This window comes from Betta splendens, chromosome 12 (genome assembly GCF_900634795.4).
Source record: "Betta splendens chromosome 12, fBetSpl5.4, whole genome shotgun sequence".
In the NCBI taxonomy this organism is placed as follows: Eukaryota; Metazoa; Chordata; class Actinopteri; order Anabantiformes; family Osphronemidae; genus Betta; species Betta splendens.
Window position 1 is genome coordinate 10,181,130 of NC_040892.2, and position 27,659 is coordinate 10,208,788.

Below are 27,659 nucleotides of genomic sequence, written 5' to 3' on the forward strand. Positions count from 1 at the left end.
AAGCCTTGGCCAGCCGCCTAAAGAGGTACACCAGAGACAACGAAGTCAGACGAATAAACCGGCTGTTTGCAACACAACCTGCGAAAGTGTACTCTCAATGGCAGGGTAATAACAGCAGAGTAGACCCACCAAGGCTGGAAAGGTATATGGGAGAGGGAGGCATCACACAAGTGATGCACAGTGGCTGGTGGATCTGAGGGAAGACCACAGCAACCTCCCTGAACAGAATCCAATGACTATCACAGTAGCAGACATCCAATAGAGAGTCTCAGGTATGAAAAACTGGACAGCACCCGGCCCTGATATGATCCACACCTACTGGCTAAAGAAGCTCACTGCAATCCATGAGCGCCTGGCAGCACAAATGAACCGGCTGCTAAGGGATGGGACTCACCCTGAATGGCTAACCGAAGGGCGAATGATCCTGATAATGAAGGATCCCTAAAGGGCACAGTCCCATCCAACTACCAGACAATAACCTGCCTCTCCACAACATGGAAGCTCATGTCAGGCATAATCGCAGCTAAGATAAGTGGGCACATGGGTCAATACATGAGCGAAGCACAGAAGGGCATTGGTAAGGACACCAGAGGAGCCAAACACCAACTCCTGGTAGACAGAACGGTTGCCCAAGACTACAGAGTGTGACACACCAACCTGTGCACAGCCTGAATGGACAACAAGAAAGCCTATGACTTAATGCCACACACAAGGATCACTGAATGCTTGGAGCTGTACAACATCAATAGAACTCTAAGGGCCTTCATTGCAAACTTGATGAGGTTGTGGAAAACCACCCTTGAAGCCAATGGGAAGCCACTTGCCCAAGTATCCATCAAATGTGGCATATACCAAGGAGATGCACTGTCCCCACTGCTGTTCTGCATAGGTCTGAACCCCCTCAGCCAAATAATAAACAAGACTGGCTATGGATACCGACTCCGGAACGGGGCCACCATAAGTCACCTCCTCTACATGGATGACATCAAGCTGTACGCCAAGAGCGAGCGAGACATCGACTCACTGATCCTCACCACCAGGATCTGCAGCTTGGATATCGGGATGATATTCGGGCTTGAGAAATGTGGGAAGATGGTGACAAAGAGAGGCAAGGTAATCCACACAGAAGGGGTCTCACTCCCAGAAGGAACAATAGCAGACATTGAGGACAATTACAAGTACCTTGGAATACCACAGGCGAACGGCAACCTTGAACAGGCAACAAGGAATGCGGCAACAGCCAAATACTTCAGTCAGGCAAGTCCTAAGAAGCCAGCTCAATGGCAAGAACAAATCCCGGGCAATAAACAGCTACGCTCTGCCAGTGATCAGATACCCTGCGGGAATAATAAGGTGGCCAAAGGAAGAGATACAGACCACAGATGTTAAGACACGAAAGCTCCTCACCATGCATGGAGGGTTCCACCCCAAATCCAGCACCGAGACTATATGCTAGCCGCAAAGAAGGAGGAGGAAGGAGGGCGAGGACTAGTGAGTGTGAGAGCCACTATCCAGGATGAAACATCCAAGATCCATAAGTACATCAAGGATAACACCGACAGATGACGTGCTGAGTGAATGTCTCAGGCAGTGGAGAACAGAGGATGAGATGCTGGAAGAGGGACCATCATGGGAGGACAAGCCCTTGCACGGGATGTACCACCGGAACATAACTGAAGTGGCTGATCTCAACAAATCCTACCAATGGCTTGAAAGGGCTGGGCTAAAGGACAGCACAGAGGCACTCATCCTGCCCGCACAGGAGCAGGCCCTGAGCAACAGAGCCATAGAGGCCCAGATCTACCACACCAGACAAGACCCAAGGTGTAGACTGTGCAAAGAGGCCCCTGAGACGGTCCAGCACATAACTGCAGGGTGTAAGATGCTGGCAGGGAAAGCATACATGGAACGCCATAACCAAGTGGCTGGCATAGTATACAGGAACATCTGCACAGAGTATGGACTGGAAACCCCAAGGTCAAAGTGGGAAACACCTCCCAAGGTGGTAGAGAACGAGCGAGCCAAGATCCTGTGGGACTTCCAGATCCAGACTGACAGAATGGTAATGGCGAACCAACCAGACATTGTGGTGGTGGACAAAGAACAGAGGAAAGCTGTAGTGGTGGATGTAGAAATACCAAGAGATGGCAACATCAGGAAAAAGGAACATGAGAAACTAGAGAAATACCAAGGGCTCAGAGAAGAACTGGAGAAGGATTGGAAGGTGAAGGCCACAGTGGTGCCTGTGGTGATTGGAGCACTGGGGGCAGTGACCCCCAAATTGGAGGAATGGCTACAACAGATCCCTGGAATAACATCCGACATCTCAGTCCAGAAAAATGCAGTCCTAGGAACAGCAAGGATACTGCGCAGAACCCTCAAGCTTCCTGGCCTCTGGTAGAGGACCCGAGCTTGGAAAGTGGATGAGACCACCCGCGTGGGGTGAGAAGGGTTTTTTTTTTTTTATATAGATAGATAGATAGATAGATAGATAGATAGATAGATAGATAGATAGATAGATAGATAGATAGATAGATAGATAGATAGATAGATAGATAGATAGATAGATAGACAGACAGACAGACAGAAAGACAGACAGACAGACAGACAGACAGACAGACAGACAGACAGACAGACAGACAGACAGACAGACAGACAGACAGACAGACAGACAGACAGCGACTATACAAACACACATCAATATACAAACACACATCCATAAACAGAGCAAAAACGAGCACACTTCAAAGCAGAGACAGTGGTATTCCTGTTAGAGATGAGTCACACTAAAGTCAACTGTTGTGTAATTTTGTCAAGCAGAGTAATTTCAAACTAAAGGTCTAAAGAAAATTACTACATATATTTGTATCCTCGTTTTGAGGATTTTGCTGCACACAACACCAGTTGAACAAAATTCCAGTCATGTTCCACATAAATTTGCAGTATGTACATGTAGTGTATGTTATACATAGTTTGACAGTTGGTCAGGTTTATTATTTTGAAAGATAAAATAGTGGGAACGTTTTCAGTAAATCACATAAGTCTTGATTCTCCAGAAGTTGCTTTGCATGCACACACTTGAACTGCCCCAGGGAGCAGAACACTCTACACTTAAGACAGCGTCGAAACTTTCGATCCTACACAGTCTCGTGGTCGATCATCCAAACCAACACCATGCTTCACCCGTGGGATCGCGTAGACACAATGTGCAACCTCAGCCCGGGGGCTCTGCTGCCTCTCTTCAGCTCTGGGTTCACAGCTGCTGGATTCTGGCTGGTGTAAGTTCAGTTTTCCTTCACGGATGTTCTTTTCAGTCTGGAAGAAGTCTGGAAATTAGATGAGGGAGCTTTTTCTACAGTGTTGTTCTGACTACGGAGCCTGTTTGTAGGTGTCACTTTTGACCAAAATCTATGGAAGATGATTAGAACCGTTATGAATAATATTTGCTGTATCCTGTGATGGGCTGTCAACTTACTTCTGTGTCGACAGATGCTCGGTTGAGCTTTCCTCTATACCTTGGGTACATACTTTACGTTTAATTCCCACTAAACAGTGAAAGCTTAACTTTTTTACTTGCCAAGTGTAACAGTGAGTGTTTCCTGTTTTTCTCCTCAGGGACGGAGCCAATTCTGCGCCAGCCAGCTGCATCTTCAGCGCTGTCATAAACGTGTCCGCTTTTCTGTGTAAGAAGAATGATTCACCAAACAGTGTAGATGTGTCCTGTGGGAGAGATTCTTCATCAGGAACTAAATGTAAAAGAAATGTCATGTCTCTGTTCTGTTTTAGTGTTCGCCGTCGTCTTCCTCAGATACTGTCAACTGAAATCCAGAGCAGAGGTTCAGTGCCTGAACATAAGCGGAGTGGTGGTTTTCTCTTTTTCCTTCCGTGGAATGTTAATCACTGGAAACATCCCGGTACATCGCTTCACTGTTTTAAAATGTATGTTGGCTGTAAAGTGTGTTCCACAGGATTAACCCTCTGGAATTTAGTTTGCAGTGAATGGAGATCTGGCCAACAACGGTTCATATATGACGTTTTTCGCTGGATTGCTCTACTGCTGGATGCAGACAATCATAACCCTGAAGGTTAACTTGAAGAAAGAGGGAACGATGGTCGGTCTTCTCCGAGTCCTCTTGTCTATGGCCATCACTGTCTGCCTGACTTTCTGTATCCTTTCACTGAGACCTACTCGACACAGTAAAACACATTGATTGAGGTGCTGTATTTAAACAACACTAAATGACTGACAGGTCCTCACCACCAGACTCTGCTTGTGACATGGTGGATATGGTGGTGGAAGCATCATGATACGGGGCTGCTTCTTAATTCAGCCAGTTACAGTTACTACAAAAGAAGTGAAGAATACAGTTTCTTTCATGTCTCTCCCTTAACTCACCTGCTGCAGTTATCTACCCTATGTTCCAATGCTCTTACGTGTACCTTACACCTGGATTCCAGTGGGTCGTGATCATGCTATACCTCGTCTTCTTCAGCACCTTTGCCATTGAATTTAGACACTATCGCTTCAGCATCGAGTGCACAGAGAACTCTGGAGATCTCCTCACAAAGGAAGAATTCATCACTACGGTGTCTGAAAAGGTCCCACTTATAGATCCTTAAAAATGAAAAAAATTGACAAAAATTTAATTGTGACACAAATCCCTTTTGTTGTGAACATCGTGGATACAGTTACAGTAGCTTGAATGTCCTGACTTGTAGTCACTACCTCACACGTATGTGAATGTTGCTCTCCATCTATAAGCAATTCAAATGCATTTGATTTAATAACACAGTATCACCTCAGTTAATTAGTTCTAACAATGCTTTAGTGTGGAAATGATTGTTGCACTACATTTTACACACAATAAACATCTTGTGGATTACTTTTTGAATGTGTAAATACCATGACATTATTAATAATTTATTTTAAAACACAAATGTTTTGAAACTGAAATACCGACATTTCTGCGCCAATTAAAAAGAAACTGTTTTTTGTTTTGTTTTGAGTTGATTTGTTTAGTCTTGTATCAATGCCTCAAATAGCCCACACAGATCCCACCTGACATTCATCTTAAATCCCAGGCCTGAACTAATTCATTGTCTTAATAATAAATATTTAGCATTTATTAAGTTTTAGAAAATGTTTTTATAGATGTCAGAAGATTGATTGCACAGTAAATGTCCTAATATCCAATCGTTTCTGTCTTATTAAACCATGATTTATGATAATGAGCTTATTAAATGTAATGATAGCCTCTGCAGTCCATCCCGACTGAGAAGATCCTGAAGAAGACAATTCCTGAGGAGCACCTGGTCCTGAAGAACACATTTGAGCGTCTGATCCAGAATTGTTTGGCTGTTGCCACAGATCCTGTGAGTCAGTTTATCCTGTGACAACGGCTGAATATATCTTCAGAATGTATCTGTATTAGCAAATCATTATGGGCTATAACCAGCACTGTTCTCATGTCCCAGCAAACTAAGAGGAAACTCGACATTGCCAACAAATGCCTGGAAGCTCAGAGAGCAAATGGCGAGTGTGGACACTTTTCAGGGGCATCGTGTTAAAAACTGTCGGTCTCTAGTTTCACAGGAAGTGATGAAGAATTCTGAGATGTTTTGAAACATTGTTCAGTTCTTCTTTGCGTCATTTGTGATTTCAGAGCTCAAGCCATGCTTTCAGCAGCCACAGAGGTGAACATAAATTTTGACGATTAAAGGGCTACACACATTAATGAAGCTACCAACATAGTCTGTCAACACTAAAAATCTGTTTGTAATTTATCCTTGTAGTCACATGAAATAAATGAGTATTATTATTATTAAAATATGCTGTTAAAATCAAATCTATTAGTGCAATGTCAGATCAAATCAGACACCCTTTGTCAGGTTCTGGCTCTGTGTTCCAGTTTATTTTGAAAGGACTTCGGTCATCAGCTATATAATCATGTTTTGGGTTTCCAGTTTCCACTTCCTGTTTTACTTTGGTAGTCTCCTGGTCTCTGTTTCAGTTCGAGCTTCACTTCCGGTTTACGTCACGTCACAGCTGTTCTTGCTTCACCCGGTCATTACACACACCTGTTTTAAATCAGTAATCACTTCTTGTATTTAACCACCACCTGTGTCCTTAGTTCTCTGCCAGATCGTTGTTTGTGTGTTACCGTCGTTCCCAGTTCGTTATCCTGTCCGGCCGCGTTTTGTGTACCGTTTTCTGCTCTGCACGTTACTGACCTTGATTGCCTGCCTGACCACGATTCTCCGCCTGACGACTTGGTACTGTATACCTGGCTTTCGTGTATGAACCTTGCCTGTCCCTGACGCTGTCTCTGCCTACCCGGAATAAACCACCCTTTGATCACCGTCAACCTGTGTTACGCTGTGCATTTGGGTCCTCATCCGAGCGTTCCTGACAGAACGATCTGGCCAGACTTGGATCCAGCCAGCATTCATCCTCCGTCTAGGTCAGTGACTGTTTTTGTTTATTGCCTTTTGGCCGCGAGTATCAGTCAACCACGGGAAGAATGGAGTTTACATGTGCCGAGCTACCCAGCGACCTATGCGATTATTTTTCGATCCTCGCGGAGGATTACCGAAGGGCGCTCCATCCGAGAACCCAGCGATGCGCCGTGGAGGTGGCGATGTGGACCTTGGAGGACGAGGATAGCGTGCTAGAGCGCCCCAGTGTCCGTCGTCTCTACGAGCGATTGCGCGCGCGACTTGGCGAGTTGGACAGCGCGCTTTGCACCACGCCAGCCCCGGTCGCACCGCCGATGGTTTCGGTTTCCTCCTCCCAGCCCCGTCGGACCGTCATGATTGCACCAGCCTGCCCAGCGCCACGTTTACTCCGCTGGGAGGACTTCCTGCACTCGTGTGGTCCTCCGTCTCCGTGCTCTCCAGCCCAGCCGTGTGCTGTTCAGTCTCCAGCTCAGCCGTGTTCCGTTCAGTCTCCAGCTCAGGCGTGTTCCGTTCAGTCTCCAGCTCAGTCGTGTTCCGTTCAGTCTCCAGCTCAGCCGTGTTCCGTTCAGTCTCCAGCTCAGACGTGTTCCGTTCAGTCCCCAGCTCAGCCGTGCTCCGTTCAGTCTCCAGCTCAGCCGTGTTCCGTTCAGTCTCCAGCTCAGCCGTGTTCCGTTCAGGCTCCAGCACAGTCTCGTTGCATCCAGAGTCCAGCCCAGTCGAGTCTAGTCCACGTTCTAGCCCAGTCGAGTCCCGTCCCAGTCCAGTCGAGCCCAGTCCAGGTTCCCGTCCAGTCGAGTCTAGTCCAGGTTCCTGTCCAGTCGAGTCTAGTCCAGGTTCCCGTCCAGTCGAGTCTAGTCCACGTTCTAGCCCAGTCGAGTCCCGTCCCAGTCCGGTCGAGCCCAGTCCAGGTTCCAGCCCATTCGAGCCCAGTCCAGGTTCCAGTCTAGTTGAGTCTAGTCCAGGTTCCCGTCCCGTCGAGTCTAGTCCAGGTTCCCGTCCACTCGAACCCAGTCCACATTCCAGCCCAGTCGAGTCACGTCCAGGCCCCAGTTCAGTCGAGTCCTGTCCCAGTACAGCCCAGTCACGCGCAGGTCTTGTCCCAGCCAGAGGTCACCATCTGTCGAACAAGTGCTATGGGCACCCGATCAGGCCCGACGTCTGCTCCGTCGAGCTCGGCAGCGGCAAGTAGCCATGCCAGCTCCAGAGGAGACGCCGTTTCAGTCCCTGCCGGCCCCTGTGAGGAGCCTGAGGGCAGCGCCGCCGGCCCCTGTGAGGAGCCTGAGGGCAGGGCCGCCGGCCCCTGTGAGGAGCCTGAGGGCAGCGCCGCCGGCCCCTGTGAGGAGCCTGAGGGCAGCGCCGCCGGCTCCTGTGAGGAGCCTGAGAGCAGCGCCGCCGGCTCTAGTAAGGACGCCGTTCCTGTTCCTGTCGGCCATGTTGAGGCCGTTCCTGTTCCTGTCGGCCAAGTAGAGGTCGTTCCTGTTCCTGTCGGCCATGTTGAGGCCGTTCTTGTCCCTGTCGGCCATGTTGAGGCCGTTCCTGTCCCTGTCGGCCATGTTGAGGCCGTTCCTGTCGGCCAAGTAGCAGCCGTTCCAGTCCCTGTTCCTGTCGGCCAAGTCGAGGCCGTTCCAGCTCCCGTTCCTGTCGGCCCGGTAGCGGTCGTTCCAGTCCCCGTTCCTGTCGGCTCCCGCAAGGAGGCCGTTCGTGTCCCTGTCACCCTAGGAGCCGCAGCTCTCGCCGACCTCCAGGAGGAGGCGGCGCCGGCTGCGGCGCCCGCTGCCGCTCCTGCGGACCCCCAGGAGGAGGTCGCGCCTGCTGCAGCTCCTGCGGACCTCCAGGAGGAGGTCGCGCCCGCTGCAGCTCCTGCGGACCTCCAGGAGGAGGTCACGCCAGCTGCAGTCCCTGCGGACCTCCAGGAGGAGGTCGCACCAGCTGCAGTCCCTGCGCACCTCCAGGAGAAGGTCGCGCCAGCTGCAGTCCCTGCGCACCTCCAGGAGGAGGTCGCGCCAGCCGCAGTCCCTGCGGACCTCCAGGAGGAGGTCGCGCCAGCCGTAGTTCCTGCCGACCTCCAGGAGGGGGTCGCGCCCGTCGTAGTTCCTGCCGACCTCCAGGAGGGGGTCGCGCCCGTCGTAGTTCCTGCCGACCTCCAGGAGGGGGTCGCGCCCGTCGTAGTTCCTGCCGACCTCCAGGAGGGGGTCGCGCCCGTCGTAGTTCCTGCCGACCTCCAGGAGGGGGTCGCGCCCGTCGTAGTTCCTGCCGACCTCCAGGAGGGGGTCGTTCCCGTCGTAGTTCCTGCCGACCTCCAGGAGGGGGTCGTTCCTGTCACAGCTCCCGCTGCGGTTCCTGGCGGCCCGGCTCCGGCCGCACCTGCATCGGTTCCTGGCGGCCCGGCTCCGGCCGCACCCGCATCGGTTCCTGGCGGTCCGGCTCCGGCCGCGTCTCCACGTCTGTCTTCATCTCTGGTTCCTGCCTCGTCTCTGTCTCGGCTGCCGGACTGGTGGCCTCGCCCTCGGCGCCTCCTGCTGCCTGGGTGGCGCTGCCTCCTGTGGCGCCGTCCGCCTCGGCCCCTCAGTCTCCAGGATCAGCGTCCGCCTGGAGGACATCGCCGTTCGGGGTGGTCCCCATGGACGCTGGCCCAGCTCAAGGGCACTAGGCGTGCCACCCTGCCTCAGCGGCGGCTGAGCAGGATCTCACCGCGTCTCCACCCGCCGTGAGGGAATTCCTGGACTCTGCGTTTTCCTGGCCGTGGACTTTCTGTTTTTGTGTTGTGGACTCTTGATTTGACCCTCCTCCGGTCCTCCCTCCGCCCAACCTGCTTGGTTGCCTTGAGGGGGTGGGATTCGGTCCCTCCTCCTGGGACCGCCCTCTGCCCGCCCTGGTTTGGGGGGGGGGCTTCCGTGGGCGCCGTGGAAGTCGCCCTAGGGGGAGGGGTACTGTCAGGTTCTGGCTCTGTGTTCCAGTTTATTTTGAAAGGACTTCGGTCATCAGCTATATAATCATGTTTTGGGTTTCCAGTTTCCACTTCCTGTTTTACTTTGGTAGTCTCCTGGTCTGTTTCAGTTCAAGCTTCACTTCCGGTTTACGTCACGTCACAGCTGTTCTTGCTTCACCCGGTCATTACACACACCTGTTTTAAATCAGTAATCACTTCTTGTATTTAACCACCACCTGTGTCCTTAGTTCTCTGCCAGATCGTTGTTTGTGTGTTACCGTCGTTCCCAGTTCGTTATCCTGTCCGGCCGCGTTTTGTGTACCCTGTTTTCTGCTCTGCACGTTACCAACCTTGATTGTCTGCCTGACCACGATTCTCCGCCTGACGACTTGATACTGTATACCTGGCTTTTGTGTATGAACCTTGCCTGTCCCTGACGCTGTCTCTGCCTACCCGGAATAGACCACCCTTTGATCACCGTCAACCTGTGTTACGCTGTGCATTTGGGTCCTCATCCGAGCGTTCCTGACACCCTTTAAGCCAGTTGTCATTGCACTGACTACACACATGCGTACAAATGTAAATGCATCATTGTCTGCATGTATATTGCAGCAGATAAACATAATAAGCATCATATAAAGCAGGTCATCGTTTAGCATCAATGCCAGTTGTGATTTCGCTGACTACACACACATGTTGGAACAAGATGTCTGAGACGTGTGCAAAGCAGAACAATCCCAGGGTGACGTGTGCATGCTTAAACAAAACGCTACCAGTCGCTCAATCGGTAAAGTCGCAGGACTTGCACACGGGGGGACCCTGATTCGAATCCCCGTCAGGGCGGAGTGAACATCCCGTGTGGGTCCTTGGGCAAGACCCTTCAACCTACTGCCTATCTCATATGATGATAAGAGACATGAACCACATGAAATGCAGGCTTAGACGTTGCCCGGTATAACAAGGTCTGTGTCAGTTGTTGGGGAACCAGAGCACCTTGGCAAGAAGTGGGCTACTGGAACAAGAAAGAAATGGCTGAGATGCGAGAACAAGGCTCTGTTGAAATGCTACTACTCAAGTAACCCTAGTCAGAGGGGTTACATGCAAAAAATGTGCGGTGAATGGGAACAGAGAAACCCACATTCAAGGCTGACAGCGAAGCAACTAGTAGCTCAGTGTTCTAACATCCACAAACAGCAAATGCTATAACAACTTGAGATTGACGAGATACGACACAAATGCTACGGCAAGGGGGAGCCAGCTGTTCGGTCCCATCTCTTAGCAGCTGGTTCATTTGTGCTGCCAGGCGCTATATAAACACACACACACACACACACACACACACACACACACACACACACACACACACACACACACACACAGACACACACACACACACACTCTATTCTCACCCTCTGCGGGTGGTCTCATCCACTTTCCAAGCTCGGGTCCTCTACCAGAGGCCAGGAAGCTTGAGGGTTCTGCGCAGTATCCTTGCTGTTCCTAGGACTGCACTTTTCTGGACTGAGATGTCGGATGTTTTTCCAGGGATCTATTGTAGCCACTCCTCCAGTTTGGGGGTCACTGCCCCCAGTGCTCCGATCACCACAAGCACCACTGTGGCCTTCACCTTCCAATCCTTCTCCAGTTCTTCTCTGAGCCCTTGGTATTTCTCTAGTTTCTCATGTTCCTTTTTCCTGATGTTGCCATCGCTTGGTATTGCTACATCCACCACTACGGCTTTCCTCTGCTCTTTGTCCACCACAACAATGTCTGGTTGGTTCGCCATTACCATTCTGTCTGTCTGTATCTGGAATTCCCACAGGATCTTGGCTCGCTCGTTCTCTACCACCTTGAGAGGTGTTTCTCACTTTGACCTTGGGGTTTCCAGTCCATACTCTGCGCAGATGTTCCTGTATACTATGCCAGCCACTTGGTTATGGCGTTCCATGTACGCTTTCCCCGCCAGCATCTTACACCCTGCAGTTATGTGCTGGACCGTCTCTGGGGCCTCTTTGCACAGTCTACACCTTGGGTCTTGTCTGGTGTGGTAGATCTGGGCTTCTATGGCTCTGTTGCTCAGGGCTGCTCCTGTGCGGCCAGGATGAGTGCCTCTGTGCTGTCCTTCAGCCCAGCCCTTTCAAGCCATTGGTAGGATTCGTTGAGATCAGCCACTTCAGTTATGTTCCGGTGTACATCCCGTGTAAGGGCTTTTCCTCCTTTGATGGTCCCTCTTCCAGCATCTCATCCTCTGTTCTCCACTGCCTGAGACATTCATTCAGCATCTCATTTGTCGGGGCCTTAGCCTTGATGTACTTATGGAGAACCCTGGGGAGGCTGGGAAGACCTCTCCTTCCATCTTCCAACAGCCAAAGCCTGACTCTTTGGCCAGTTTTCTTCAGCAGACGATAATTCCCAAAAAAGTGTGATAATTTTCCCAAGTGTCTCAATTCCCAAGTGTCTCAATTTCTTCCCCTGTGACAAGGACAACAATATCATCAGCACAGGCTGATAAAGTGGGGTTTACAGTGCAGTTAGGTAAAAACAACCCTTTGACGCTTGAGCGGATCTTACATAAAAGAGGCTCTATTGACAGGGCGTACAGTATCCCTGAGAGAAAGCAACCTTGTCCGATGCCCCGTCCCACACTAAAAGTAGCCCTCAGCCCACCATTAACCTTCAGCACACTCTCAATGTCTTGGTACAGAACCTTGATCATAGCTATGAGACCAGGGTTGAGGCCAAAACTCCCTAGAGTTTTCCAGAACTATTGGTGCTCAACCCGGTCAAAAGCTTTTTCTTGGTCTATTGAAATCAGACCTAAGTCAATGCCTAATGAACTAGAGAGTTTCAAAACATCCCGAATAAATCACATTGTCTTAATTGATTGGAGGATTTTGTAGTCCGTACAGAGTAATGAAACTGGACGCCACTTCTTAATGTCCTGCAAATCTCCCTTTTTCAGCAGCAGTGTGAGAACTGCTCTTCTGCAACTGAAGGGCAGGCAGTTCTCTGCAATACTCTCATTGAACACACATAATAAATCTTGGCCCAGTTCAACTCAAAAAGTCTTGAAAAACTCAACAGGCAGTCTATCCAGACCAGGAGCTCTCCTCCCTTTTATGCTTTGCAGGGCCGTGCACAATTCCTGTAGGGACAGGGGTTCTACCAATGCTTCAAAGGCCTGAGGAAGATCACTACAGAAATTGTGAAAACATTCCTTATTCTGTACTCACATTTGTACAAATCCCTGTAAAAAACCACAGCACTCTGTCTGATGTCAGCAGGTTCCCTCAGCTCCTCTGCAGTAGAGGACCGCAAACTGTGGATGTATCTTTTCTGGCCATCCTTCTTCTCCAGACCAAAAAAGAACCCAGAGGAGGCATCCATCTCTGTGATGTTCTGGAACCTGGTCTGTATTAGTGCCCCCTGGGCTCTGGTGCCCAGAAGGCTGGCAAAACTTGCCTGTTTGGATTTGAGGACCTCAATGTTTCCTCTGTTTCCCGTGAACTCTATTTTCTGTTGCAGTTTCACGATGTCAGTCTCTAGATCTCTAATAGATCTGGTAATGTCGCTAGTGACATTGAGAGTGTACTGCAAACAAAATTGCTTAATTTCCACCTTCCCACTGTCCCACCACTGTCTCAAATTTATAAAATCCGATTGTCTGGTCTTAAAATTCTCCCATAAGAACCTAAAACCATCCTTAAAGCCCTTATCAAGCAGTAAGGAAGTATTAAAATTCCAGTAGGGGCTCCTATACTTGATCTTGTTAATATAAACGTGACACAGAACCATGCCATGATCAGTAAAACCAACAGGTGAGATAGAGCAAGATCTAAAAACGTTTAGCTGGTGTTTAAAACAATAAAACCTGTCCAATCTCACCAGAGAAACTATATTGTCTCTCATATGTGACCACGTGTCTTGTCTTTCAGCATTGTGAAGACTCCTCCAAACATCTGCCAGCTGAAGAGTTTTAAAGAGGTTCAATGTGGTTACGATCCAGCAAGACATTTTCAGTACAATTAAAATCACCGCCTAAAAACAGGAGATCGTCAGAATTGAAAAGTTTTAAAACAGTATTAACTTCGCCGAGGAAAGAAATTCTCTCTGTCCCAATGGTAAGAGCATATACATTAATCAAGGTAACTGTGCGGTGCTCAAACGCTGCCTGCACTGCCAATAGCCTGCCTGGAATCACTTTGAAAACAATAAGGGAGGTTGGAAGACAAGATCTGGAGAACAGTATGCCCACCCTCCACTACTACTGCTGCCATGGTTCAGTGTCACCTGCCCATCCCATTCTTTGTGCCAGTCGACTTCATTGCTGCTGTCACTGTGCATCTCCTGTATAAACATAACATCAATCCGATTCAATTTCATGAGCTCAAAAGCAGCCATTCTTTTCTTAAAATCCTGGCCCCATTTAGCTTCAATATGCTAATTTTAAAATTAATCATGACAGGAAAAACCAAAAACAACAAAAATAAAACACATTAGTCACACAAAGACTGCCATCATCATCATTTTGAAGTTCTTGACTCACTTTGTGCACCAGTTTTTATCCAGTTTTTATCTATAAACCTCTTGGTAAGTGTAACCTCCTTTGCGTCTGCTTCTCAACTGCCCACAAACTAATTTTACAAAACGTTCTTTACTGTATATGGGGAATGACCTTCAATTTTCACCCCCTTCATATTTTTAGTCTGGAACAGAAACAACTTAACTCTATCAACACTGTAGGCCTTGGGCCTCTGTGCGGGAGATCTGCAGTCAGACATTTTAGTGTCTGTGCATATAGAGACGTCATCCTCACAAATGTCAGATTCTGGAGGTACCCGTTGACTGTCCAGTTTCCTCCCTTTGCCTTTTTCACAGCCCCCAACAGGTCTTGGGAGCTGTCTACAGTACAGTAGCTTTGCTTTTCCTTTTTTATACTTTCTTTTTCACCTTCTGCCATATCTACGTTCTTTGCGTCTGTAGTGCTGCTTCCATCCAAATCACCGTCACACATCTCCTTCTCATGGTCAGTCTGCTTTTCCATAGTGTTTAACGACTCCACCTCAGCTTCTTCAGCCTGTTTGTTGTCTGCCCTGACCACAGAGTCATGTCCACCTAATGCTGGAGCGTCTTCACCATCAGCCTCCTCCTGTCCACCAGCACCTTCTCCACCTTCCTCCTGTCTGTCAGCACCTTCTCCACTGTCCTCCTGTCTGTCTGCACCTCCTCCACCTTCCTCCTGTCCGTCAGCACCTCCTCCACCTTCTTCCTGTCTGTCAGCACCTTCTCCATCGTTCTTCTGTCTGTCAGCACCTCCTCCACCTTCCTCCTGTCTGTCAGCACCTTCTCCATCGTTCTTCTGTCTGTCAGCACCTCCTCCACCTTCCTCCGTCCATCAGCCTGTCCTCCATGTTGATCTTCTCCGCTGTGAGTTCCTCCACTGCCTCCTGAAGCAGAGTGGGAGTTCCCTTCAGCTTTGTCTGGGCAGGCTCTGATGAGATGTCCCTCTTTACCACAACCAAAGCACTTCATTGTTTCCGATGTGATAAACAGAACATAATCATACTCATCCATTCTTAGTCTAAAAGCCAGATTCAAGTCTTCCTCTTTGTTGTTGAGGATCATAGAAGTTTGGCACCTGTGGAAGATCACATGACACAGCTCCGGTTGTTTACATCCTGATGGCAACTTTTTGATGACAAGAACTATTTTTCCGTGTCTGTGTTTCAGGTCTGGCTGGTCCCAGTAACGGATTAAATGTAAACTGTAAAAAGGTTTGCACAAACTTAGTTATATTCACTTAGAATACGTGTTACATACTTTTGTATGTATTGTATTTGTGTTCTGCTGTTTTTAAGCACGTGCACTGCTTCACACACATAATGCACCAACACGTGTCATGCGTAGCATGCAGCTAGCAACTGGAATGGCCATGACCTGCATGTTACCTTAGCTTACAGATGAAGTTTGTTATTGAACCCTCAAAATGACAAACATGGACACGTACACAACATGAACACCAGGAACAGAACTCAAAAACACTTTAAAGAGAAAGATAGCATACGCTTGCTGTGCTTGCTGTTCGGGAATTTAACGCTATATTCGTTAGCATGTTCGCTGTAAGCTAGCATACCAAACCACAATAGTCATGACAACCATGGTTTATAAAACCCCTTGGACCCAGTGAGGACTACATTCACCGTGCTTTCGGCATAACTGACCTGTAAAACAGGTTTCACAAAGGTGAGACGGACAACAATGCTGCGTCACCTGTGCTCGCGTTTATCAGTCTGAATAAAACGACCTCCGACGGCACCGTAATGTCTCACCTATGGAGAGCTGCCCCCTTGTGGCCATAACTAGGAACCTCCCCCTGTACGTCACATCTGTCTCTTACAAAAACAGAAAATACACACATTGACTCCCATGTGGCCACATTGGTGCGTCACATCTGGACAGTTCTTTCCGTAGCAGGTTATAACTCATAAAGGGTTGGACAAGGTTATTTTCTTAGCTGGCTGCGTGAGAGGAGAGGCGGAAATGAATTCGCCGTTGATGGCGATGCCGTGTTCGACCACTTTATGTACTTTGTCCACACTGTCCAGAAAATCACCACCGCTCCGTTCATCCCCGCCGCGGATTTAAGGCTGAGCGGACCGACCACCGCAGCCACCGCAGCCGCGCACTCGTCCACAGAAAACGGGGGGCAGCGGCGATCTTCAGGCCGTGCTTCCACGTTAAACAGCATACCGACGCTGGGAAACCCAACCAGCGGAAGAAACAACAAACTAAACCCCCTATCTATTTACACACCCCACTGATGAATAAAACTACAAAAAACATCACTGTGAAAAAAAATTGACAAAGTACACGCAAAAAGTTTGAAAAAACGTCGGTCAGTCTGACAATCGCCCAGCTCCCACACACACACCTCACTCCGAGAGAGAGAGAGAGAGAGTTGAATGCATTTATAATAGGAATAAGGACACCTTTATTAGTCCCACAATGGAGAAAGAGGACAGCAAAAAGAAAACAGAGAGACTATACGAACACACATCCGTGAACGGGGATAATACGAGCACACTTCTCAGCAGAGACCGTGCTTTTCCTGTTAGAGGTGAGTCACGCTAAAGTCGTCTGTTGTGTAATTTTGTCAAGCAGAGTAGTTTCAAACTAAAGGTCTCAAAAAATTACTACATATATTTGTATCCTCGTTTTGAGGATTTTGCTGCACACAACACCAGTTGAACAAAATTCCAGTCAGGTTCCACCTAAATGTGCAGTATGTACATGTAGTGTATGTTATACATAGTTTGACAGTTGGTCAGGTTTATTATTTTTAAAGATAAAATAGTGGGAACGTTTTCAGTAAATCACATAAGTCTTGATTCTCCAGAAGTTGCTTTGCATGCACACACTTGAACCGCCCCAAGGAGCAGAACACTCTACACTTAAGACAGCGTCGAAACTTTCGATCCTACACAGTCTCGTGGACGATCATCCAAACCAACACAATGCTTCACCCTTGGGATCGCGTAGACACAATGTGCAACCTCAGCCCGTGGGCTCTGCTGCCTCTCTTCAGCTCTGGGTTCACAGCTGCTGGATTCTGGCTGGTGTAAGTTCAGTTTTCCTTCACGCATGTTCTTTCAGTCTCTAGATGGTGTGAGTTTTAGTGAAAGTCTGGAAATTACATGAGGGAGCTTTTTCTACAGTGTTGTTCTGACTACGGAGCCTGTTTGTGGGTGTGAGTGACTGTATGGGGTGCCGAATGTAAAAGGAGCACCTATAACTAGTTTTCTCACATTTAACTAAATGACACAACATGTTTTCTCATATTTAGTTAAATGTGCAAAAGTCTAAATGTAAATGTTAAATGTAAATGTTAAATGTAAATGTAAATGTAAATGTTGAATGTAAATGTTAAATGTTAATGTTAAATGTAAATGTTAAATGTTAAATGTAAATGTTAAATATAAATGTTAAATGTTGTATGTAAATGTTAAATGTAAATGTTAAATGTAAATGTTAATTTAAATGTTAAATGTTGGCCGAGTGTAAAACTGAATATTCATGAATGGGCAAGTAGACTCCATCCCTACCCTCAAACAGCGCTGGTCGCGCAAACCCCGCCCACATCTGACCTGGAAACTTTTGTTTTTAGCCTGGACGTAACTTCGCCTAGCTAGTAAAGTTAGCTAACTAATTCTCCACCGGCACCACAGAAATATTCTATTTAAACCTACTTAACTTCCCATTATTGGTGTTTACGACAGAACAGCGCTTTGAAGCGGAGCCTCAGCCCGCACACCTGCCGTTACAGCCCGTTCAATCTCCGCTAAGGGGACAGAGTCGGAGCTGGCGGAGCCATGATGGCTTCAGGTTTCTCTCCAGTATTGTCGTCCACCGATCTAGAGTCAGATGTGGGCGGAGCTATGCCAACTGTTTGAGGTGTTTGAGTCTGCGTCACTGATCTAGGATAATAGGGGGTGGAGTCTACTTAAATATTCAGTTTTACACCCAGTGATCATTTAACATTTACATTTACATTTACATTTACATTTACATTTACATTTACATTTACATTTACATTTACATTCACATTTACATTTAAATTCACATTTACATTTAACATTTAGATTAAACATTTATCATTTACATTTATATTTAACATTTACATTTATATTTAACATTTGCATTTAGACTTTTGCACATTTAACTAAATGTGAGAAAACATGTTGTGTCATTTAGTTAAATGTGAGAAAACTAGTTATAGGCGCTCCTTTTACATTCAGCACCCCATATTCTTCTACAGTGTTGTTCTAACTACGGAGCCTGTTTGTAGGTGTGACTGTTGACCATAATCTATGGAAGATGATTAGAACCGTTATGAATAATATTTGCTGTATCCTGTGACGGGCTGTCAACTTACTTCTATGTCGACAGGTACTTTTTTGGTCCCTCTTGGTTGAGCTTTCCTCCCGACATGGGGTACGTACTTGTTATTCCCACTAAACAGTGAAAGCTTACCTTTTTTACTTGCCAAGTGTAACACTGAGTGTTTCTTGTTTTTCTCCTCAGGGACGCAGCCATGTTTGCACCATCCAGCTGCATCTTCAGCGCTGTCATGAACGTGTCCGCTTTTCTGTGTAAGAAGAATGATTCACCAAACAGTGTAGATGTGTCCTGTGGGAGAGATTCTTCATCATCAGGAACAAAATGTAAAAGAAATGTCATGTCTCTGTTCTGTTTCAGTGTTCGCCGTCGTCTTCCTCAGATACTTTCAACTGAAATCAAGAGCAGAGGTTCAGTGCCTGAACATAAGCGGAGTGGTGGTTTTCTCTTTTTTCTTCCTTGGAATGTTAATCACCGGAAACATCCCGGTACATCGCTTTAATGTTTTAAAATGTATATTGGTCTCAGCTGTAAAATGTGTTCCACAGGATTAACTCTCTGGGTTTTAGTTTGCAGTGAAGGGAGGTCTGGCTACCTTTGGTTCATATATCACATTTTCCGCGGGACTGGTTTACTGCTGGATGCAGACAAACATAACCCTTAAGGGTAACTTGAAGAAAGAGGGAATGATGGTCGTTCTTCTCCAAGTCCTCTTGTCTACAGCCATCACTGTCTGCCTGACTTTCTGTATCCTTTCACTGAGACCTACTCGACGCAGTAAAACACATTGATTGAGGTGCTGTATTTAAACAACACTAAATGACTGACAGGTCCTCACCACCAGACTTGTGACATGGTGGATATGGTGGTGGAAGCATCATGATACGGGGCTGCTTCTTAATTCAGCCAGTTACAGTTACTACAAAAGAAGTGAAGAATACAGTTTCTTTCATGTCTCAGCCTTAACTCACCTGCTGCAGATATCTACCTGAAATTCCATCACTCCTACGTGTACGGCAACCTTTCAACTCAATTCCAGTGGGCCGTGATCATGCTCTACCTCATCTTCTTCAGCACCTTTGCCATTGAATTTAGACACTATCGCTTCAGCATCGACTGCTCAGAGAATTCTGGAGATCTCCTCACAAAGGAAGAATTCATCACATCGGTGTCTGAAAAGGTCTCCTTTCAGATCCTTAAAAATGAACAAACTGACAAAAATTGAATTGTGACACAAATCCCTTTTGTTGTGAACATGCTGGATACAGTTACAGCAGCTTGAATGTCCTGACATGTTGTCACTGCTTCATCCGCATGTGAATATTGCTCTCCATCTATAAGCAAGTCAAATGGATTTCATTTAATAACACAGTATCAGCTCAGTTAATTTGTTTTAACAATGCTTTAGTGTGGAAATAATTGTTGCACTACATTTTACACACAATAAACTCAAGCTTCAAAACATCTAATTGTGGCCTACTTTGTGAATGTGTAAATACCATGATATTATTAATAGTTTATTTTAAAACACGAATGTTTGGAAACTTAAATTTTCTGCTTCAACTAAAAAGGAACTGTTTTTTGTTTTGGTTTGAGTTGTTTTGTTTTGCTTTGTCTCGTATCAATGCCTCGAATAGCCCACACAGATCCCACCTGACATTCATCTTGAAACCCAGTTTCACAGCTCATGTTTCTCACCCATTTCCGGTTTTATTTTGTACCACTTCCTGTTCAGTGCCCATGTTTTCAGTTCCAGCTTTACTTCCGGTCCTCGTTAACATCACCTGCATCTCATTAGTAATCAGTCACCTAGTATTTAAGCATGACCTCTCACCATAGCACCTTGCAAGATTGTTTACGTTGATCACTAACCAGCATTCCAGCATTACTAGACTCGTGCCTTGTATTTTGACCCTGCTTCGCCATCGACCCTGCTTTTGCCTAACCCGTGACAGTCCTGTACGGTACAGGACTGTACCGTAAGTTGATCTTTGTTTTTGGCCTCGCCTCTGCCTGCTCCTTGTCGGATCCTGATTGCCACTTTACCGTGTATGACCAGTTCAGTTCGTGTATCAGTCACTGTCTGACGCGGCAGACTGTGTTTATAAGGAAGCGCATGTGTCGGGCTGCATCTGCCGAAAGGAATCTTTGAGCGTTTGCCGTTCATCGTCAAATTAATCTATAATTCATCTCATATCGGAAAATAAGATTTCTTTTTTGATTTAATTTTATAATAAAGTGAAAGTGTATTATTAAAATAATTAATTAATTTAAAAAAAATCACTTGATCTATTTGAATTTAGATTAATTTCCAAAGTGACTCTTTACTAATTATATTGTTTTATGCAGGTTAAATTTCGTATTTATTCGACAGAACTTTCCTATTTAAACAAAACCACCTCACAGTGTGGTGACCCCAGCAACACTTCTAGACCCCAGATTTAAATCACTCTGGTTCCGCAGTTCCTCCAAGTGCAATGAGGCCGTCAGTAGACTGCAGTCAGAACAGCATCTGTCTGCACCCACTTCAGGCATGTTATTCAGCATTATTTGTTTCTTGTTGTTTGGAAATGGTGTACTAAAATGGCAGTGTGTTGTTTCTAGATAACCTTTGACAAGATCTCCTCATTGCAGTGGGCAGAGAGACCAAATTTGTTAAAAAAAAAAAAAAAAGGCATCTTCATTCACAACATGTTCACTTAGATTTTTACGTTATGATACATGTCCACTTTATCGACTGTATCTAAAAATATAAATTTTAAATGTAAATGAAGATATGAATAAATACTATATAACATACAATGGCTTAAATTACTGTATATTATTGTATATATTAAGTCACAAAATCAGTGAGTCTGTCAACTAGGTTGTCTGTAGGGAGTTTTAATGTCCAGCAGGTGTCAGTATTCAGTGACACAGTATCGGCACAGTATCAATACAGTTTTGCAATGTGTCGAAACGTTTCATGACGCCTCATCTACCCATCACTAGTATGACCTCTGCCTGTCTGACCTGGCTAATAAATCTTTTTATCATAATCAAGCCAACGCTGTGCATTTGGGTCCTTCCTCCATTGCCAGTTCGTGACAGAACAAGCTGGCCAAACTTGGACCCAGCCGGCGCCCTGTTTTTCCTGCTTAAGGTCAGTGATTTTTTTGTTTTGTGAACACGTTAATAACGAAAGTGAAAGCAATGGCGTTTTCCTGCCCGGGCTTGCCGGGGGACCTCTGCTGGTGCTTCGTGGAGCTCGCCAAGCAGTACGCGGAGAGGTCGGCTCCGTACTGTCAAGACGGTGATCGCTATCCTGGAGGAGGAGTTCTGGTGGCGTGATTACACCGGAGTACAGGCGCTTTTCAAGGGGCTCAAGTCAGTACGGAGGGATCTGGTATGCGCTCTGTGCGCGGCACCCGCCGGCCTCTCTCCAACTGATCCCGCTGTCATCTCATTGCCACAAGCTCCCGTTCCTGTTGCCACTCAGGCTCCAGCTCCCGTGCCTGTCGCCGTTCAGTCTGGTCATGCTCACGTTCCTGTCGCCGTTTAGGTAAGTCATGCTCACCTTCCTGTCGCCGCTCATCCCGGACAGCATCTTCCAGAGGATCCGTTCCCTATGTGCACCTCCAGTCTTGTTCTTGTTCACCCACTATTTAAACTCTGCAGAGGCAACATCCGACCCAGACATCAAAGACAACCTCTTCCGTGAAGCAACTGCGCTTGCCATCAGGCAACCTGCACTGCGTGAGGCCCTGGGATTCACTGAGCCGCAGTCAGAGCCTGCATCAGTTCCTGCACCTCAGACTGCATCATTTCTTTGCGTCACAGTCTGCATTAGCCTCTACATTACAGGCTGCATCGGTTCCTGCGTCTCAGCCGGCATCGGTTCCTGCGTCTCAGCCGGCATCGGTTCCTGCGTCTCAGCCGGCATCGGTTCCTGCGTCTCAGCCGGCATCGGTTCCTGCGTCTCAGCCGGCATCGGTTCCTGCGTCTCAGCCGGCATCGGTTCCTGCGTCTCAGCCGGCATCGGTTCCTGCGTCTCAGCCGGCATCGGTTCCTGCGTCTCAGCCAGTCCTGTCTTGGCCCCAGCTCAGCCACGTCACGCTCGGGCTCCAGCTCAGCCACGTCACGCTCGGGCTCCAGCTTTAGGCCAGCCAGTGTGCACCTCACGCCAGCCAAGCCAGGCCTCAGTCCCTGTCGGCCTCCCCGAAGAGGTCGCTCCTGCTGCAGTCCCTGTCGGCCTCCCCGAAGAGGTCGCTCCTGCTCCAGTCCCTGTCGGCCTCCCCGAACAGGTCGCTCCTGCTCCAGTCCCTGTCGGCCCCCGAAGAGGTCGCTCCTGCTCCAGTCCCTGTCGGCCCCCGAAGAGGTCGCTCCTGCTCCAGTCCCTGTCGGCCCCCGAAGAGGTCGCTCCTGCTCCAGTCCCTGTCGGCCCCCGAAGAGGTCGCTCCTGCTCCAGTCCCTGTCGGCCCCCGAAGAGGTCGCTCCTGCTCCAGTCCCTGTCGGCCCCCGAAGAGGTCGCTCCTGCTCCAGTCCCTGTCGGCCCCCGAAGAGGTCGCTCATGCTCCTGTCGGCCCCCGAAGAGGTCGCTCATGCTCCTGTCGGCCCCCGAAGAGGTCGCTCATGCTCCTGTCGACCACGAAGAGGTCGCTCATGCTCCTGTCGACCACGAAGAGGTCGCTCATGCTCCTGTCGACCACGAAGAGGTCGCTCATGCTCCTGTCGACCACGAAGAGGTCGCTCATGCTCCTGTCGACCACGAAGAGGCCGCTCATGCTCCTGTCGGCCCTCCAGGGGTCGCTCATGCTCCTGTCGGCCCTCCAGGGGTCGCTCATGCTCCTGTCGGCCCTCCAGGGGTCGCTCATGCCCTAGTTCCTGTCGGCCTCTAGGAGGAGGGCAGGTGCCTCTGGATGCGCCCGGTAGAAATCCTGGATGAGTGAGCGGTCCAGGATGTCCCAAGACGGGACCCAGGATCTTTCGTCAGCCCCGTAGCCTTCCTAGTCTACCAGGTACTGGAACCCACGCCCTCGGCACCTGCAGTCGAGGAGTTCCCTTGCGGTGTAGACCGGGTGACCATCCATGACTCGGGGCGGCGGAGGAAGCTGAGTTGGTGGGACCAGAGGACAGGAACGGTGGGGCTTGAGCTGACTGACATGGAATGTAGGGTGTACTCTCATGGACCTGGGTAAGGAGAGTCTTACAGAAACTGGATTAATGACCTGTGCAATGGTGTATGGGCCTATGAATCGTGGTGCCAACTTATGCGACAGCCCCTGGAGCCGCAGGTCCTTGGTTGACAGCCAGACATGGTCGCCCACCCCATACGTGGCCTCCGGGGACCGCCTGCGATTCGCTGCCTTTTTGTACCGAGCCTGGGCCTGGAGCATCGTCCTTCATCGCTGGAGCAGGGCATGGGCCAATGGAATGTGGATTTCTCCCTCCAGCGATGGGAACATAAGAGGTTCGAACCCATACGCGCACTGGAAGTGTGTTTGTCCCGTGGAGGAGCAGGGCAAGGTATTGTGGGCGAACTCCACCCACACCAGCTTTTTGGACCATGACCAGGGGTTTTTGGATGCCAGCAACCGTAGTACCACCTCCAACTGCTGGTTGGCCCTTTCTGTTTGCCGTTGGTGTCCGGAGGAGAGACTAACCTCAGCACCCAAGAGCGCGCAGAACTCCCTCCAAAACCGGGACACGAACTGGGGTCCGCGGTCCGACACTATGTCCTGGGGGAAACCATGAAGACAGAAGACGTGGTCCAACATTGCCTGTGCCTTCTGTTAAAGTGTGCACATTTGGAATACCGATCCACTACCGTCATGACTACCGAGTTACCTTGTGACGGTGGCAACCTGGTGACAAATTCCAGTGGTGGCTTCCTGGACGCGTCGCTCCACTGGCCAGGTCACTGCTCCCCCCAGGCATCCTGCTGGCAGTATGTGATCTGGTTCTGCTGGGGTGTCCAGGTTGTCATGGAGACGGGAAAGGGCATCCGGCTTTGTATTCTTGGATCCTGGGCGATAGGAGAGGTGAAAATGAAATTGACTGAAGAATAACGCCCAGTGGGCATAGCGGGAGTTCAGTCTCTTGGCTCAGCTCAGCTGAAGATAGCTTATGGGACATGAATGCACACGGGTGAAGCCTACCTTCAGCTGGGTCGCGCTGTGACAGTACCGCACCAACCCCCGAGTCCAAGCATCCACTTCAACCACGAATTGGCCTGCGGGGTCCGGCATGCGAAGCACGGGTGCGATGGTGAAGCTCCGTTTAAGGTGCTGGAATGCTGATTGTGTCTCGGATGACCACTGAAAGGGAGTCTTAAGAGAGGTTAATTGGGGCAGGGGCGCTGCGATACTGCTGAATCTCCTGATAAAGCGACGATAGAAATTGGCGAAGCCCAGGAAACGTTGAACGTCCTTCCGACACATCTTCCACCGCCCTGGTTTTGGCCACAATAAAACCAAGAAATGACACGGTGTCAACATGGAAGTCGCATTTCTCTGCCTTAACAAAGAGACGGTGTTCCAGCAGCCTCTTTAGAACCTGGCGGACATGGGTTTTGTGTTCCTCTTCTATGCTAGAAAAGATCAAGATGTTGTCCAGATAGACGAACACAAACCGGTTGATCATCGGGCCCAAAACCTTGTTGACGAAGGCTTGGAAGACGGCGGGGGCGTTGGTGAGGCCAAATGGTACTCATAGTGGCCATTTGGAAAGTAGAACGCTGCTTCCACTCATCCCCTTCGCGGATCCGGACCAGGTGGTATGCGTTCCGCAGGTCCAACTTAGTGAACCACTTGAACCACTGAACAACTCAAAGGCGGACGAGAGGAGAGGGAGAGGGTACGAGTCCCGAATGGTGATGTCGCGGTAATCAATGCATGGTCGGAGGGTGCCATCTAGCTTCCCTACAAAGAAAAACCCTTCTCCCGCTGGGGACGAAGAAGGCCGGATGATACCTGTTGTCAGAGCAGAGTCCAGGTATTCCTTCATCGCCTGCCTCTCTGCCGGGGCGAGCTGGAATAATCTCCCCTTAGGGGGCATAGCTTCTATGCGGTGGTAGGGACATGGCCTTGGTCTTGCTGAACACAGAGGCAAGATCATGATAGCACACCGGAACCCCTGTCAGGTCTACCTTCTCCTGCTCCGCTCCGGCCGGTGGGTCCCCTGCCTCAGATATAACATGAACCTTACCTCGCCGCTTCTCCAGTTCAGCCTGGGATTGTGCCTTCGGAGCCAGGTAGCGTCCCTCTACCACCAGGAAATGGATGCGCTCCGTATGGCCGTCCGCAAATTCCATGGTGACGGCCTCTGTGTGGAGGGTCAATCTCCAAAGCTTGCGACCATCCAGTGCTACCGTCTCTACCGGAGCCGCGAGTGGGGAGGTAGTCATGCCCATCTTCTCCACTAGCCTAGCGTCCATCAGGCTTGCGTCAGCTCCAGAATCTATGAGGAATGCCTGCTGAATAGAGCGAGCACCAGATGAGAGCTTGACCGTAGGTAACGAGCGGGCGGAGGCACTTCCAAACATAATTCGGTCACAGGATTTCTGAGAATTCCTGATCTTTTAGTGGACATTTTGCTGCAAAATGTCTGGTCTGTCCACAATATAAACATAAGCCCTAGGAGCTCCCGAGCTCCGCGAGGCGCTTTTTTGTCGTTTTTTTATAATGGTCGTCTATGGGAATCATTGTTCAACTTTTTGTCAACTTTGCTCTTTTCATCAGCGTCTGTCATCGTCATACTTTGGCGTAGAAACGTCATTTCAACATCAAAAGCGTCTATCATCTTTCAACTTTATCTGTGTAAAGCAGCATCCTCGTATCTTCCATACTTTTCAACTTGTGAGCATTTAAATATTGTGTGTTTTTTGTTAAATTTTGAGCTTTTCCATTAGTGTGTATTGCGTCAGCTAGAGTGCGTGATGTCACAGCTACAGTGCGAGGGTGAGCTTTTTAAAGACAGAACTTCTGTCTTTAACTCGTCACTACAGCCACAATTTTTACTCTATCAACGTAATTATTTCTCTAAATCATAGTCATACTGTACTTCTTTCTAATGATGTGTCTGGCTTTACCCTCAGATCTATACTTTAGTCGCTATCGACCTCAAAGCGCAGAGAGATCCTGAAATTCTCCCATAGACTCTAATGATAATTTTTGGCAGACGTCTGGAGAAAAAAACAGGAGGAGACATATTTTGAAATTGCGACTGTGGCTACAAGCTTTCGTCACATAAAATTAACTCCACATGTTCAGGGAAGCTTTGGGATTCATAAAATGAAGATATTTTTGTAATAACTATCATGGTTTTGCTGGAATAGGCCTATTTATCAAGGGTGAAAGTCTCCTTTCATAGAACAGAGTGAGCCTAATTTTCCTGCCTTTCGTCTCCATGGCAATGGTGCGGCAGCAGATTTGACTGACAGGTCAAACTGCTGATGCTTAGTGTACAGAGCAGTTCCATGCTTATTACTGATTAGTCAAAAACACTATTGGATTGTGTATTTATTATTTATTTATTAGCTTTAACTGCACTGTTTTTGCCTTTGAATGGTTAATTATGATTATTTAAAGACTAATTTAGGACAGTTAGGCTATTACCCCCACAGATTTTTGTTTCTGACTGGTGAATTTTTACTAGTTATTAAACTATTACACAGTTAGGTAATTATTTACAAATACTTTCTTCAAATCAAAAAGATAGTCAGCTTATTTATGATTGTGAACAATGCACCTTGGTCAACTTTTTAATCTTTGACATCTTTTACCTTGGTCAACTTTCGAGTCATTGTCATATTTTTAAACTTGTCTTAGTATGACCTTGGTCATCTTTTTAATCATCATCTTTTTATTGACCATCTTTTGTCATCATTTTAATCTTTTGTCAACGTTTTCTCGTTTTCATCGTTTTCATCGTTTTGCCATAGTCAACTTTTGGATGTAGTCAACTTTTTGACGTTGGTAGCTTAATCAGCGTTCCCACGTAATTTCTCAGGAAATTACTTTTTCTAGTTGTAGCTGTTATTGCAAGTTCAGCATGTTTTTACGCCCACAGTTGCACAATTATGCAATCACTAAGGAAATGTTAGCTTGTTTATCCTCACATTAGTGCAATGCCAGATCAAATCAGACACCCTTTAATCCAATGTTGGAGCGCACTATATTTTGAAATTTAAATGCATCATTGTCTGCATGTATATTGCAGCACATGAACATAATAAGCATCATATAAAGCAGGTGATCGTTTAGACTTTAAGCCAGTTGTCATTTCGCTGACTACACACACGTGTTGGTGCAAAGCAGAACAATCCAGTGTAACGTGTGCATGCTTAGAAAACGCTACCAGTCGTTTTTATTTGTCCGCTGCTTACTTAGACCTCAGAAGG

At 48.0% G+C, this 27,659-nt stretch overlaps 3 protein-coding genes across 3 annotated transcripts; all 3 read left to right on the forward strand.

Annotated features, from left to right (window-relative positions):
- Positions 1 to 3,048: 3,048 nt before the first annotated feature.
- LOC114867148 (transmembrane protein 150C-like) lies at positions 3,049 to 4,998 on the forward strand. Its single transcript, XM_029169568.3, has 5 exons — positions 3,049 to 3,278; positions 3,616 to 3,683; positions 3,787 to 3,914; positions 3,990 to 4,167; positions 4,406 to 4,998. The coding sequence occupies exons 1-5, from the start codon at positions 3,175 to 3,177 to the stop codon at positions 4,618 to 4,620; spliced, it is 693 nt and encodes a 230-aa protein (XP_029025401.1). The 5' UTR covers positions 3,049 to 3,174; the 3' UTR covers positions 4,621 to 4,998.
- An 11,771-nt stretch (positions 4,999 to 16,769) lies between these two features.
- LOC114867142 (transmembrane protein 150C-like) lies at positions 16,770 to 19,744 on the forward strand. Its single transcript, XM_029169551.3, has 6 exons — positions 16,770 to 17,003; positions 18,332 to 18,376; positions 18,467 to 18,534; positions 18,641 to 18,768; positions 18,850 to 19,027; positions 19,261 to 19,744. Exons 1-6 carry the CDS (start codon positions 16,900 to 16,902, stop codon positions 19,503 to 19,505), a joined length of 768 nt encoding a protein of 255 aa, XP_029025384.1. The 5' UTR covers positions 16,770 to 16,899; the 3' UTR covers positions 19,506 to 19,744.
- Positions 19,745 to 21,472: 1,728 nt separating this feature from the next.
- On the forward strand, positions 21,473 to 23,775 carry LOC129604965 (uncharacterized). Its single transcript, XM_055513671.1, has 4 exons — positions 21,473 to 21,606; positions 21,759 to 21,821; positions 22,447 to 22,884; positions 23,005 to 23,775. The coding sequence occupies exons 1-4, from the start codon at positions 21,473 to 21,475 to the stop codon at positions 23,138 to 23,140; spliced, it is 771 nt and encodes a 256-aa protein (XP_055369646.1). The 3' UTR covers positions 23,141 to 23,775.
- Positions 23,776 to 27,659: the final 3,884 nt, after the last annotated feature.

Excerpts from the sequence above, each read along its gene's own strand:
- LOC114867148 (XM_029169568.3), top strand. The coding sequence starts at position 3,175 with ATGCTTCACCCGTGGGATCGCGTAGACACAATGTGCAACCTCAGCCCG. Across the intron at positions 3,684-3,786 it reads AAACGTGTCCGCTTTTCTGT|TGTTCGCCGTCGTCTTCCTC; the intron begins GTAAGAAGAATG and ends GTTCTGTTTTAG. Across the intron at positions 4,168-4,405 it reads CACTGTCTGCCTGACTTTCT|TTATCTACCCTATGTTCCAA; the intron begins GTATCCTTTCAC and ends CACCTGCTGCAG.
- LOC114867142 (XM_029169551.3), top strand. The coding sequence starts at position 16,900 with ATGCTTCACCCTTGGGATCGCGTAGACACAATGTGCAACCTCAGCCCG. Across the intron at positions 18,377-18,466 it reads AGCTTTCCTCCCGACATGGG|GGACGCAGCCATGTTTGCAC; the intron begins GTACGTACTTGT and ends TTTTCTCCTCAG. Across the intron at positions 18,535-18,640 it reads GAACGTGTCCGCTTTTCTGT|TGTTCGCCGTCGTCTTCCTC; the intron begins GTAAGAAGAATG and ends GTTCTGTTTCAG.
- LOC129604965 (XM_055513671.1), top strand. The coding sequence starts at position 21,473 with ATGGCGTTTTCCTGCCCGGGCTTGCCGGGGGACCTCTGCTGGTGCTTC. Across the intron at positions 21,607-21,758 it reads GGAGGAGGAGTTCTGGTGGC|GCTCCAGCTCCCGTGCCTGT; the intron begins GTGATTACACCG and ends GTTGCCACTCAG. Across the intron at positions 21,822-22,446 it reads ACGTTCCTGTCGCCGTTTAG|CCAAGCCAGGCCTCAGTCCC; the intron begins GTAAGTCATGCT and ends ACCTCACGCCAG.